Below are 15,172 nucleotides of genomic sequence, written 5' to 3' on the forward strand. Positions count from 1 at the left end.
ATATTCAGAGTCAAAAATAGGAAATCAGCGTTGTTCATCACCACTGGCTCTTTGATTCCCGTTTCTCTACGATCAACCTCCTACCCTGTTGGTGAATGACGAAGAGACAGCAAATTCAAACATTTGTCGGGTAGCTTGCACCGGAAAATAGATGCTCGGGAAGAATTGAGATTGAATCAAATTTACGGGACCGTACGCCAGATAGGATATTTCCGATTCTATCACGAAAGGAAATAATTCAGAGAGCGATTTTTGGCGAGTCAAAATCCGAAGTAGAGCAGGGAAAAGAACTTCGCCAGTGTTCGAAAGGCTGAGTCGCAAAGGATTCAGTTCATTTTTTGAGCCAATAGGAGGCGCAAAGCTGCATTTTAATCTGAAAATGTTGAGGTCTTTTCCAAAAGTACGCGTCTTTGAACTGCTAACTTGTAGTTCAATTTGAAATAATAAGATCCGCCCAAACAGCGACTCTCTACGTTTAGAATTAGCCGACATATCGCATTTTTAAAAGTTCAGTTTATGACGTCATCCACCACGGTAGTGACAGAGTGACACCCTTGGTTTCTTCCACATTGCTTTCATCAGTCATGGTGACACACATTAATTGCACTGGTTACCCAACGTGAAACTCGGATGAAAGCCAGGTGGGAGAAACCAAGGGTGTCACTACCGTGGTGTATGACGTCATAATCCGACTTTTTCAAAGCACGATATTTCGAATACTGATATTTAATACTGAACGTATTTACTACGATATTTTAATACTGAACATAGAAAGTTGCTGTTCGGACGGATCTTAATATTTTTAGCTAATCTACAAGAATCAAGCATCAATACACGGTTCTGTGACCAGCGGAACTGACCCATTTTATCACGCGATGATAGAGGGAAACTTTGAAAGACTAATGTAGGATTGCCACAGCCTCTGGAAGATGAAATTCCCTGACATTTCCCTGATTTCCCCGACAGTTGAGGACATGCCGAATGGATAAAAAGACATAATTTGAAATAGTTTTCAGGCAAAATTTGTTGTTCGAAACGTCAAACCCATTCTCAAAGGCAGATAAAGGTGAATTAAAAATTTTTCCCTGACAATTTCATCGTTTTCTCTGACTTTTTCATCATTTTCCCAGACATGTTCAAGTTTTCCCTGACTCTTTAAAATGCCCTGACATTTCCCGGTTTTCTCGGTATTCCATGACTGTGGCAACCCTGCTGGCATACACTCTCAAAGGCAGATAAAGGTGAATTAACAATTTTTCCCTGACAATTTCATCGTTTTCTCTGACTTTTTCATCATTTTCCCAGACATGTCCAAGTTTTCCCTGACTCTTTAAAATGCCCTGACATTTCCCGGTTTTCTCGGTATTCCCTGACTGTGGCAACCCTGCTGGTACACACTCTCAAAGGCAGATAAAGGTGAATTAACAATTTTCCCCTGACCATTTTATCATTTTCCCTGACTATTTCATCATTTTCCCAGACATGTCCAAGTTTTCCCTGACTTTTTAAAATTCCCTGATATTATCCGGGTTTCCCCGTATTCCCTGACTGTGGCAACCCTGCTAATAGATATACGAAAGCATTACTCACCCAAATCTTGAAATTCACATGGTAGAATTGCCGTCTGTCCCTTCTCGACGGTTATGGTCATAGGCTGGGTTTTTATGATCGGCGGCCGCCTGGAGTCGGGCGCCCCCTGGTCGTTGGGTTCTTCCTCTCCTTCTCCACCTTCACCTTCCTCATCATTTTGTTCCTCTTCTAGATCTCGGTTCTCCGGTCGGCAGAGACCTGAAACCATGGGAAATTCGGCATCAGTGGCGAAAACTAACGGCATTGTAGATCATTGATTATTCACCATCCAGGAAAACTGGACGTATTTCAGCTAAACGGAACTATAGACGAGTGAGAAAGATGGGATGCGCTCTAGAAAGCTGCGTAAGGAACGGCGCGCAATCCGTTAATTCTTCTGGCAATCAACTGACGTAACCGGAATTGCTGAATACTTTCGGTAAATATTTACTTGCGCTATAACTTAGGTGCGCAATGAGATAGTGTCTCCGGCGATCAGCATCCGAAATGATGAGCATTTTTAGTAGATAATACTCCTTTGACAATGATTTTTTAGGACAACGGCTTCTGCGATCAGGTGGTACTATTACATGGGAAAAACTATATCGACGGTGAAAGTCGGCAATCACATAACTCGTTTGCGGTGTCTGAAAATCTCCGCCTCTACGTCATTTTTTTAAAGGAGAACAAATTGATATTATTTCTTGAAGTTTTTGCAGAATTGTCTTCGCATTGAGAAGAAAAATCATGACAGTTTTAAAGAATTGCCGTTGAGTAGTTTTCCATTTAAAAAATAAAGTATGACAGGAAGTCTGCGACGTCGCAAACCGAGTTATGTGATTGCCGACTTTCACCGTCGATATCTGCGTTATTTTGAAATACGATATTTATACCGGCATTATCACCGCCTTTAGAGCCGTACTGCTGTAACGTTTCAGCTCCGATTAAGCCGCAAACGGGATTTGAGGTCAAGAAGAGAACTGCAGTCGATTTTCAAAAATTTGCCCCTTCTGAATCTGCATTCTGCAACCGCCCGGGCAATCATACTTTCTCACGAAAAAAGTAAATCTTGAAAAGTGAAAATGCTCCTCGCTACTGAACATAACATACATCAGAAAATCCGACAGGTTAAATTACGAGCTTAACTGCGGTTGTTTAAGCTAGCTTCGCGGTCATCACAGTTGAACTTTAGATGTGAGTGATGAGGCGTAACGCCTTGTTTCGGTCGTTTATACTAACTCTCGATGCCTTCGGGTGCGTGCTAAAGGCGCCAGGAGAGTATTTAGGGGGGGGGGGGCATTCATCTTGACTTGAGCAGCACTGACGATCATGGCTCACCATCACCGCGTAAACGTACAAAATATTCGATCCGTTCCGATCGATACTTTATATTGTGACAGCTTCGGTCGCTGTGTTGCTAAATTTCCTCGGGGAGAAAGGGAACTTTAGATTGGGCTCGAGTGTATATTCTACCGTGCTAGGCAAAAACGCAGTAAATCCATCAAGATTTTCCCTCGTTTTTCGGAACTTAACACTTCATAAAATGAAAAATGTTTAACCCATGCACTTCAAATTTTCGAGTTAAGTTCTTGATAGTATTTGCGAAAGAATTCCGTAAAAACATTGTCCTAAAGTACAAAAGTTTTCCTGGATCCTGCATTGTTTCCAAAAAATGTAAAATATGACGTTTACGGCGTTTTTGAGTTGCACGACAGTATTTGAGAGTGTAGGTTAAGATCTAGGAACCTTGGCCGATGGGCACCATTCTTGAAATGGTGAAGGGAATATGGCGAGGATCCCACTTAGAAGAGTGGTATCTGAAGTAGGAGCGATTCCGATATTTGTTGGTGGTGAAAAATTTCAAGACTTAAGTTTTCATGAAAGTCTAATGCTTTGCTCACGATAGATTGCACTTTCTAAAGAATGATGGAAAATATAACCGACAACTGAAATATCATAACAGTTTAACTGAAAACCGGTGCGCATTAAAATATATGAAAAACATGAATGTTGTGAATTTTATGTTTAAGAAGAAACTACATACTGAGTGAACTAAGCATGAGAATGTCCTTGGTTTCTAGGAGTTTTAGAGGAGATATGACCAAATTGCCTAATCTGCCAAAATACATGTGTTTAAATGGGAAATGCCACCTGATGGCGTCACAAGGCAGCAGATTACCTTAAATTTAAATTCATCTTCGCACAATGTCCCACATTGGGAAAAATAATGTGAAATACTGCGAACCCAGCTCATTGAGCACTCCCAGACGTAGCAATTAGTGTTTTCGCACAAATTCTCCATTGGGATAGTGGACTAGATTTTTAACGTATTTGCAAAAAAATACTCCTTGGTATTTTCTTTTTGGTCTCTTGTGCGAGTTATTAAAACTTCTTTTTTTATTATTATTCTATGTTGTATGCTGCTAGGGTGAGCTGAGCGCAATATGTTTGTATTCTAATTTGAAGTGGAGTGGTAAGAATCTTACAGAGGAAGCCTATTATGAGGATTTAGAGAGGTGAATCGGGTAATTTGTTCACTTGTCGAGGATACTCGGCAACAAGTGACCGTGCTTTTTCGGGGTGATGTGGGTCAACGGCCGCACAGAAATAGCCCGGCTCCCATGAATGCGGTGCTTTCAGATGTCTATCGATCTACTGAGTCTTCCCATGTTACATGCGCGTACGTCCAAGACATAGAAAACAACCCATTTGCTGAACGATTGCAGCAGAAGACTCAGTGAAACACGAGAGGCGTATTTCGACTTAAAGCCCTGGATATACGATCAATTCCCGAACCAATTCCGATCAAAGTAGCATCATCAAAGTGTCGGGAGTCATCAGTCTTTAACTCATTAATTTGCTTCATTTTAAAATGAAAACTTGGCAGAAATGTTTCCTGTGGCAGGAAAAGATGAATGATGGCACTACGTTCTGATCTTACTTTGAACAAAAAAAAAGCGGCCCGTCAAAATTTGATGGTAGATGGTGACCACCAGTCATCAGCATGTCTACTTTGATCGGAATTGGTTCGGAATTTGGTCGTCTATCCAGGGCTTTCGATCTGGACGAGCAAAAATTTGGAATGGCAAATTGCTCGCTCCAAAAAATGTGATTCACGCTTTTTTTGGCAACAACCAAGACATACAACCGCCTGACACTGGGAGGGAGAGGGTAAATAGTTCCAGAATTTTAACTTTAGAGAGTAAAGTTTTGGAACTATTTGTCAACAAAACCCAATTATTCGATCGATTGATCGGTTAGCAACGCCTGAGGGTTCATACGGCGTTTTTCCTTAGCACGGCAGAGCAGCACACAAACAGCGACAAATGCGTCGAGGAACTTGAAAAAATTGAAATTTTTCTGGTCATTTGGCAACGACGAGAGAGACGGCGCCGCTCGCGAATCGAATATGAGGATATTATCATAAAAAAATACTAGACAAATTTTAGCACATCCTCGGATATCTGCAGACTCGAGTCAAGGAGTTCCGAGTCGAGTCTTACAGCCATGACGACACACAGTGGAAAAAACAACCGTTGAGAGAGAAATAATTCACGAAGCTAAATTTGCAATTGGAAATAAGAAAAATGACACAGAGCGAAACTACTACTAATTTTTTCCTTTTTATCCTTCCTTATTCCTGCCCCCCCCCCCCTCCCCTTCCGTGGTATATGCGAATACGGTGGAGAGTTTGCACCGAAAAATGTTAGTGCTTCATCTGCAGAGTGCTTTATGAACTGAGTTCGCGGTATTTATCATGATTATTTTCTTCTGAAATGGGAAATTGTAGAAAAATGTATTTAAAAGTGAAAAATGTGCGACCTTGTGACGTCAGCTGGCGACTTTTGCCATTTAAACACATGTATTGTAGCAAATAAGGTTATTTTGTCATATTTCTTCCAATAGGTAATTGTTCAATTTAGAAACGGAGGATATCATTTCGCTTAGTTCTCTTAACAGTTTTATTTTCAACGTGAAATTTGCAACACTCAAGACATCTACAAATTCTCCATTCAGTTGCCAATATATGTATATAATGCAATATATATAAGTAAAATAATCACGGCAGAGGATGTTTCGCTGAATGTCTTAAAATTATACTAACTAACTAACTTTGATTTGGGAACGCTATGCATATTTATTGAAATGATTTAAACGAACTCAAAGAATAGAATACGGGAAAGACAAAATTTGCCAAACATTTTTTCTTCAAATAGTCACTCTAAACATTATATTGTGCAAACTTGGAAAGATTTTTCTTTCTTTTATCGTTCTTTGCAAACATGCAATATTTCCGATCATCAAAACATTTTCTCACGCGAGATAAAGATTCTTTTGATTGCTTCCCGATTTGGGTTTTTATTAATTCGTCACACTAAAGAAAATGTCAACAATTCTGTTGAAAACGTTTCTCTGCATTCCATCGGTGACCTTAATTTACGATCGGTATGCAAATTTCCTTTTTCAGCGGATATTTCGGATCCAAATCCATGATTATTTAAAGCTCTATTCCTGAGGAGGGGAATAAGATTGAAGTTGCTATTAAACGAATACAATCCCGACAAACTTAAAAAAAATTCGATTCAAACATTTTAGGGTCCAAACAAGACCAGTCTGATTTACATTTAATCTTAGTGTGTAGATCCGGTACGCGGTATGGGGGCGTATTGAGGAATCCGCTGAAACTATAAAAAAAAACTTAAAAGCTCACTAGCCTTTTTCATCCTGCAAATATTTCATTTCTTCTTTTGCAGGATGGATAAAATTTACACTTCAGCACTATTTTATTCCTTAGTAATGAATATTTTATCGATTCTCTTGAAGGAGATAGGATGAAATTCAATCATTTTGCTTTGAATGGCCGAATACCTATGCGCTATCACTCAAACTATATACGAGACAAATAGAGGAAAAACTTCCAAATGCAGTACGTTGTACGCAACATGAATTCATAAAAAAAATCGGGGTTGTAGTTCTCAGGATTCGTACATAAATTGAGTCAAAAAAGCACATATTGTAAATGTAAATTCTCAATTTTTTATATAATTTTCGAAAGTTCAGAGGTACTTGCTGATGTGTATTACCAAAGTAGGGAGAAATATGTGTTGAACTTTTTAATTGAAAATTCTCACTGTGCGTTGTATCCGGTCTGAACTCAGTTAATTGCCCCGATGTGAGCTTACGTAAGGCTTCTTGAAATTAAGCCAATTTTTGCAGCCGTGCTGTCAGTTCCATTCACGAGAAAATAGTGTTGCCAGCAACTCGTACAAATGCATTTGAACCACCTCATACGTCGAAAATACTTTTTTTGCCGACATGCGGCACCTCGGTGCGAGGTGTGAGGTTGGAAAGTCCAGACACCCAGTTTCCTCGAGAAGTAGGGAGGAGATCCTATCCTACAGTGAGCCAACTTTGCTCCTGAAGATCTATGATCACTTTGTTTTCCAGGATGGAGACTCAAAGGTATGAAAAGAAGATACTCCTCCAGGATTCCCCATAAATTAAAAAAATTGAAATTTTTTCATCACACCCATCCACTTCCCATGACGATCCGTAAAGCTGCGGTTAAATTCCTTAAAAATTACGTCACGTCGACTGCTCTGACCTCCTGCGTTTTCAAAGATGTCACGTGCAAGAATGTGGTCAATTGGACAAAATAATATGCCAGCTTATTATATACAGGTTTACTTTCAAAACGGAGAAAAATTTATTAGTGAAGTTGAGTTAAAAGGAGATGAAAAAAATGAGTAGTTTTCCTATTTAATTTCTCAAAAATTACGTAAAATCGCCTACGAAAGTTGGGGAAGTAGCCATTTGACGGTACTTCTCCCACATCCTGTAGTGTTGTGAAACGTCCATCACGATCAACTACCATCTGATGAAGTATGCTCATGATCCACTGAAAAAAATGTATTACCAAGTTACAGATGCAGATGTCGATATTTTTCTCCTACTTTTTGTCTTTATTCGCAGTACTTCAGTCACTATAGCCGAGACTTAGGTACTCAGAAATTCATGAACCATCAACATGTAAATTTTGCCCAGAGATTCTTGTCTGGAGGTTGAACCGCATATCCTCAACACCAGATGAGTTTGCAGGTTTTGCAACCGCTAAAATAAAAACCGAGAGCAAAACCGCAAATAATAAGGATTCTGAAGCAAACTCCGACGATGTCATTCGGCGTTTGAAAATGAAAAACACGGACAGCATAAATGGAACGAATAATTGACCCACGACAGCTTTCAACCCAATGACCATTATGCTCCTCTCTGCTCCAGTGCTCCTTTTTTAAATTAAAATCAAAGAGCTTGCCCAATGATCTGTGGTAAAAGCGCACGCAGTATTGCCAAACCGGGCAAAAAATAACGAATGAAGAGATGATCGGGTAGAATTTAATAAATTTATTTTCACATCAATCGTTTTACTTATATAAAACGTAAATCATACGATAACGTAACGTGAAAAACAGTTCATCGTCAACCATTGAGCTTGAGATAACAACAATACACGAAATAGCTCGTAATAATTTAACTAAAAAACAATAAGAGAAACGGGGACCAAAAATGTTCACACCTTAATTTATGACAAACTGAGGGCGCAAATGTAGCAGAAATGGATTTTTTCGGTCATTTATGTGGAACAGAGTACACGTGAAGAATGAAGTATAAAACTAGGAGAATTTAGAGTTTCATTATTATAACTACCAATTATACTCCGAACGGGACAGTTTTCGTTGAGAAAATTCATAATACTGGGTGCCATGCAGAGACAAGGGACCCTCCACTGGCCTCTTGGCGACAGGTGGAAGCTTTTACTTTCGGGGATTCAACAGTTCCTTATGGAAAATTATAAGGGAGCAACATTCATTACCCTAATTTCGGATGTTGACCTACCTACGTTGTGGATGATGAGCTTCGGGTGACGTCATGAGCCAAACAAGTTTCCCAAACCTCGGCCATTTTCGGCTTGTTTGCAAAACGAAACTGCCAACACGTTGTTGAACATCAAACATGTAGGTAAGTAAACAGTAGAATGCTGAAGTCCCGAAAGTAAAAGCTTCCGCCATGGCCAAGATACTAGTGGAGGGTCTCTTGTCTCTGGTGCCATGGCATTTTTGAACATCAAGTTGAATTCTCTATTCGTTAAGCACCACCTACGATCGGAGCATAGCCGAATTGCAAAAAAAAAAACGTCAAAAAATCGATTTCATAGACTTGACAACAATGAGTGAATTCAACCTTGCGTTTGTCATGCTCATGTTAAAGTCAGCGTCGGATCAACCAAGATCAACCCGCGGTGCAGATTTGATTAGCAGTCATCGTGGTCTCACCGCCAGGTTGACAGTTTTCGCGGGGGAAAATTAAATTCTCCCGCAAACCCTCGAAAATATTTTTCGCGGATGGGGTTGCAACACTGGGCGTGTTGCTCCCGCCCTGGTTGCGAGAGGGCTTTAAGATTTATGCGATTTGAAGTTTCAATCTTGGCAGATTTATCGATTAGAAAGTCGCAAAAGCGGGCAGCGGGAATTATCAACGGCGTAGAAATGACGAATGTCGCCATGCGGTGGCAGTCTTGTGGTTCTAATTTCTATCGACATTTGCAAAGGCCGATTGAGATTAGGCGCATGGAATGGACGCAGAAGAGCGCGGTAGTGACATTGTCATGCATACAGACAAGGATCGTAGACTAAATATTACTATGCGTCTATCGTGCGTCATCTCAAGAGTTATATGAAATCCTCAAATTTGCTGATCTGAAAGTCAAAAAAATTGTAGAGATGGATCAGGGATTAGGCTACAAGACTTGGAGAGATGAGATTATAGGGAAACTAAAAAATATAATGGTAAGATAGCATCTTGAACGTTAAAATTGTGTCAGATAATCCCCAGAATTAGATAGATGTCATTAACTTCCCATTTAATAAATTATGCTAAATTAAAAAGAGGGTAAAAAAAATACTTGATTTCGTTCAGACAAAATTCTCTTATTGCAATTTTGCATTGTTTACATCTGCCGACGTGTAAAATGGGCACTTGAAGATATTCTGATTGCACATGCTTGAAAATAGTGTTGATAGGATACAGTGGCGTAACGGACTTCCGCTGGGCCCCCCCGCAAAATATTTTCTAGCCCCCCCCCCATGTCGATAAAATTCCAAAATTATCCCCCCTCCCGCCCCTTCCCATTTTTTTGCCGGAGACATCTCAAATCACGGACTTGGAATGCCTCACCCCTCACCGTTTCAGATCCCTTACCCGATTAAATGGGGCCCTTAAAGGATCAAGGATCTAAAGGGTGGCAGGGGCCCAGCCCAGGCCCAAGGATCTACAGAGGGGCGTAGGCCCAAGAATCAAAGGGCCCCCAAGAGCCTTGGGGTCCTTTAGGTTCTTGGATCTCCCAAAGCCCGAATTACGAAAAGTGACAAAAAAAGAAAAAAATGTTTAGTAATCACTTAGTGGACATTGGAAGGCAGGGGCCCTCCAGCAAACAAAAAGTTAGTAATTCCCGAATCTCATGTCGGTGAGATCTAAATCGTCACATCATTGAAAAAGATGCATTGTTAGCGGTATTAGCAATGACTTTTTTATTTCATTTTAATTTGCCTACTTTCGCGTGAGTATTAAGATAATAGCGACAACTTATCAGTGGTGTGGCGAGAATAATCGTTATCGATATCGCCTTTGAAGTTATGATAAGAATCGATTACTAAGGTGTTCGTGCGACAAATGATAATCGATCTTTTTTCTAGTGTTTAAATGACAACAATCGAGATATCGCAATTCACGCCACGCCATTGTATGCATATTTTCACTCCAAAAAGTCTGAGGAGAGCGTTAGAATCAGAGACAAGAAACCCTCCACTCGTATCTCGGTTATGGTGGAGGCTTTTACTTTCGGGACTTCGACATTAAACTGTTGACGGACCTACATGGTTGATGTTCAACAACGTGTTGACAGTTTAGTTTTGCAAACAATCCGAAATTTGGAACTTTTTTGACTCATGACATCATCCGAAGCTCATCATCCACCATGTAGGTAGGTCAACAGCCGAAACAAGAATGATAACTGTTGCTCCCTTGCAATATTTTCAATACGGAACTGTTGAATCCCCGAAAGTAAAAGCTTCCGCCTGTCGTCGAGAGGGTCTCTTGTCTCTAGTTAGAATGCTTTTATCGAAGGAAAGTGGCGGAATCATTCCCAGGAAGACCGATAAAACTGCAATGAAACGTTCCTAGGTCAGAATTTCTGAGAGGTTCCTGAGTCATATCCCTCAAAAACAGCCTGAAAATTTCGCGGGATATTCGCGGCACGTCTCCGGACGTTTTTCGTGGGAAGCGGGCAGCTGACCTAATCAATAACGACGCTCAACATTCACTCTTGCGTGTCATTAGGGGGACCAACAAGACGAAGACATTTTCGGAACATAGAAACAATCGTGCTTCGAATGAAAATCCGGACCCGGGCGCATTCTCATCACGTCCCGCCGAGGCCCAATAAAGCGGCCCACGATTAGGCCATTTATCGTTTTCGACTACGTGAAATGAGGCGTCTGGGTGCTTCATCTTTTTTGGCATTCGCTGCCGCGGAGATCACGGCTTTCTTTTGGCAGGTGGAGTGAGAAATGGGCCGGCGAGACGCTTGGTGTAATGATGACAACACCAGACGACCTTGTAAATCGCGGTGCGCCGTATGTAACGTCAATCAATGTAACTATAAAATCTAGCATGATTAATTTTTAAAAAAATGTGTCTGTTCCACTCATGAGATAATGCCAACTGAGAAAATGTTTTCCAGGTGAAAACGCGCATGAATCACGTAGTACACATTAGAAAAGTAAAAAATCTACTCCTTTACGCACAATCACCTGAAAGCACTCGGTGAAGACAATTTGCGAGATTGTTTAATTAGGTTAGGATATTTTACGTCTTTCTGGGAAAACATAATTTCTGGCAACTAAGAAAAACCAAAAAGACAGTATTTTTGAATAAGGGCAATACGGAATACGCGAATTGTGAGTTGAAAGGTGGATTTTAGTCATTACTGATGTGCTTAACGTGAATTTTGTGAGCTTCATACCTGTCAGAACGTTCTCAGTTTGCTTTATTTATTACGTGGAATGGACCAACTTCACCTGAGGTTAATGAAATTTTTGTTAACAAAGGAACGGAGCCTTCAATTTATTGTACATGCAATACGCGCTGCCGCTGTCGAGCCAAGAATACTTGGTGACATCTAATTCTGCTTCATTCAGTTTCTTGGACATAATAATGTTGTCATGAGAATTTTGCCTCACGGTTACAAATATTATATCTTACCAGACCCAATCAACAAGAGAAGTAGCAGGTATATATACTCCATTATAATTTGATTATCAGGATCATAGTGTCAAAGAGTATCCTTTAGTTCTGATTGTGGAACGGTAACAAACCTGAAACACACGAAAAAAGAAAAGCGTTAGAAAGAGAATGAACTTGAAATTCTAAAAGTGAGGCACAAAATGAAGCTCCGAATTCGATTTCTTATTACTTTTCAAAGCGCGCTCTAAGACGAATTTCACTCGAACTGATCAAATATCTCAAGTTAGCGCAGAAAAGTCTATGACAAAGACGATCACGGTTCAGTATACCTAATTCATACGTTCCTGTGCGGCAAAAATTTGAGCAGTTTTGACTTTATCAGACATACACTGTTTCCTGCTTGGTGGCAGAGCATCGTCTACAGCTCTACCAGAACGTACCTCGGTTGGGAATCTTTCCATGATAAACTTATGTAGGACTTGAGTGGCTTACGGTGGCCACAGCCAGGGCGGCGCACTCCCATCAAGCACACATACTGTGATGCGGAATTACAGTGCGATACGAGGCAGAACCACGGTGGTTTATGACCGTGAGCACGACACCAATGCGACAAGTTCTAGCTTCGAGATTGCGTCTCTTCAAACGGCCATCGGCAAAAATGCTACATCATTACAGAGGCTGGGATTCCTGGACTGATACAGTTACTTTGCAGGTCATGCGGAGTTAACTTTGAGTGACTACTTCAGAAGCCAGAACAAGTTCCCTGGTTGACCAAGCACACCATTAAAACAGATAGGAGTGTAGAAATACTGGCGGAAGCCTGGTAAACTGATTTTAGGTTTCGGTCAAAACTGCGTCCGCAGTGTGGACTATGTTTTACATAGTTTCATGGGGAAACATCGGCAATTTCACGTTCCTCGGGTTTTCATTCAAATCTGTAGCACACGGAAAAAATAATCGTTGTCCTAGCAATGATTTTAGTAGATTCCAAGCCCTACCTACTTTTCTAGTTCGCAGTCATTATGTTAATCATGTGGTAACAATTTGTTCGGTCACGATTACATTGCTAATGGGACGGCATTGTTACTGAAGCCAAAATAAATGTTACAAAAAAATATAATGGTCCCTTCACGACTAGAAAAGTAGGTACGACCTGAAGACCACTAACAGTATTGGCAGTATAGAACTACACTACCAAACACGAAAAAGGATTATCCAGACACCTCGTGCGAGAGGGGCGGGTTTTTTTCTGAGCCCTCTTTTCGGGGGGGGGGGGGGGGCATTTAAAAAAAGTCGGAATTCTGAACCATTGATATGCAGTTACAGTCGGTTTTGTGATGAATAATTACCAAATAAAAGCGTTTTCCCTCCTTCTTGCCTCCGTTTCTTTCTTCTCTCTTCCTTTTTTCTCTTGCCTCCTTTTTTTGGGCAAACGCTGGGAGAGGGGGGTGGCTTAGCCCCCCTAAGCCCCCTCCCCATGAATCCGACTACATAAAGAACCCACTATGAAAGAGATAACCTAGAGCGCCCGCCGGCTGATCGGCAAATTCTGAAGTCAAACAATCAAGCAAGATCGGAGGTTCGTCTACAAAAGACTTGCCATGCTCACGATGACGTTGGCTCTTTCAAAAAGCGGTTTCCTCTGAGCTAAGCGCAGATTTATTGGTTCGAAAATGAGCTATCCTAAGTTGAAGTGCATCCTCAGACCCTCCCACTGACACTTATCCGTGTACTCCTCTAAGCGTTGCGTTTTGTACACGATCATAGCGGGCCCAAAAATAGAGATATGAGCATTATAACCGGGCCGATTAACACCTTAACTTGACGCCCACCCCATCCCCCACTCCCCTCTGCTACTCTTTACAGAGTTGCCAGTTTTTGGACGGTATTATCATCCATACTAGGTTCTTAATTAGTATCAGCTGAAAAATAACCGTCATCTGAAAGTTTTTGCCGATAAAATTTCAGTTTTCATTCATTTGTTTTATTTCTATTTCATTAAAATTTTACATTCTTGTAAAACCAACACGGCAGTTAAATATTCATGTGTCGTTTGTGGAATGATATGATCTATGTAAAAGTTAAAGAGTCAAAAAATTACAAAGAGGAGGATTTAGATTTTTAGAATTTTTCACCCTCCCCCACCTGTGATCTTCTGCCCACTTCTCCAGCGACAAGAAAGTGAGAGAGATTGCCACTTTGGCTTGACCATCCCTCGGGGAGTCGTCTAATGCAATCGGCCTTAATGTAGCCACAGCAAGAGGGGCCAGACGTGCCTGTACACTTGTAAATGTAAAAGCACTTCTGGACACTGGAAAAAAAAACGCTTGGATCTAGAGTCCAGACTCTTGAAAACGATGACCAGAAAAAATACTCTTGATTCAATCAGATTTAAGCTTAAATCAAGAACCCAGCCTCTTAAATTTAGCGGATTTCGTTTTGATTCAAGCAAAAATCCGATTGAATCAAGAGTATTTTTTCTTGTCATTGTTTTCAAGAGTCTGGACTCTAGATCCAATGTGTTTTTTTCCCCCAGTGAATTGTACAAGCACTTCCATATAAATGAGATGAATCGGAGAATCTATGTTCCATAAATTATCCCAAAAAATGGTTTCTTCCTCTAAGACTCGGTCGAAATGATTTCCATTCACCACGGCAACATTGACCACACCCTCAAGCCACTCATAAGCAGTCACGACTTTGAAGACTAAGTTTGAGGAAGTTATTCACAGGATTTCGGTGATTAACCCCGGACTCGACGCGCTTGATGGATGCTGCGAGTCCGGCGGTATCTTTCTTTGCCCACAGGATTTTGAGGAAGCCGGGCCAACCACACTTGTTACCATTGTCAACAGTGTTTGGCTACCTCGTTATGGTAAATGCTGCGATGTGTACACAAGCGCTCTTAAGGCGGAGAGCTGTAAAGTTCAATAAATTCATGAAAAAGCGACCACTTTGTTGCCAAACCCACCTCATTGCAGGTAACGTTCTAGTGAAATAATTATCTCTCAACAATCCAAAAGCATAGCACGGCCCTCAGATTTCATATTCTGTTGCTTACATTTCTTAAAATAGACCGTTATTTGGTGGTAGCTTGTGTGTAAACCGTGCAAAGAAAGAGCTTTCCGTGACTTTATGACCGCACGGCACTGTTGGATTCGTCAAATCGATTTCTCGGTGTATGACCTCGATCTTTCGGTCCGAATAGAATTGAGGAGCCAAAAGTTTAGTCCGGCGATCCGGATAATATAAATATTCGTTTGATACGGAACTGATTTTATAAATGATGCGTTGAGCCGTTGTC

The 15,172-nt window shown here is 40.8% G+C and overlaps 1 protein-coding gene across 4 annotated transcripts in view; it reads right to left on the bottom strand.

Moving 5' to 3' along the window:
• The window catches only part of LOC109044113 (protein amalgam), a 381,462-nt gene that overhangs the window by 20,517 nt on the left and 345,773 nt on the right, over positions 1–15,172 (bottom strand). For 3 of the 4 annotated variants that reach the window (XM_072302681.1, XM_072302679.1, XM_072302678.1), the window contains exons 3-4: positions 11,887–11,999; positions 1,591–1,788 (exon numbers count right to left, since the gene is read on the bottom strand). In XM_072302681.1, coding sequence (XP_072158782.1) covers positions 1,591–1,788; positions 11,887–11,929 — 241 coding nt within the window. In that variant the 5' untranslated portion in view covers positions 11,930–11,999. The remainder of the gene's footprint in view (positions 1–1,590; positions 1,789–11,886; positions 12,000–15,172) is intronic. The other variant, XM_072302677.1, reaches the window with a different exon arrangement.

Source organism: Bemisia tabaci, chromosome 7 (genome assembly GCF_918797505.1).
Source record: "Bemisia tabaci chromosome 7, PGI_BMITA_v3".
NCBI classification, from domain to species: Eukaryota; Metazoa; Arthropoda; class Insecta; order Hemiptera; family Aleyrodidae; genus Bemisia; species Bemisia tabaci.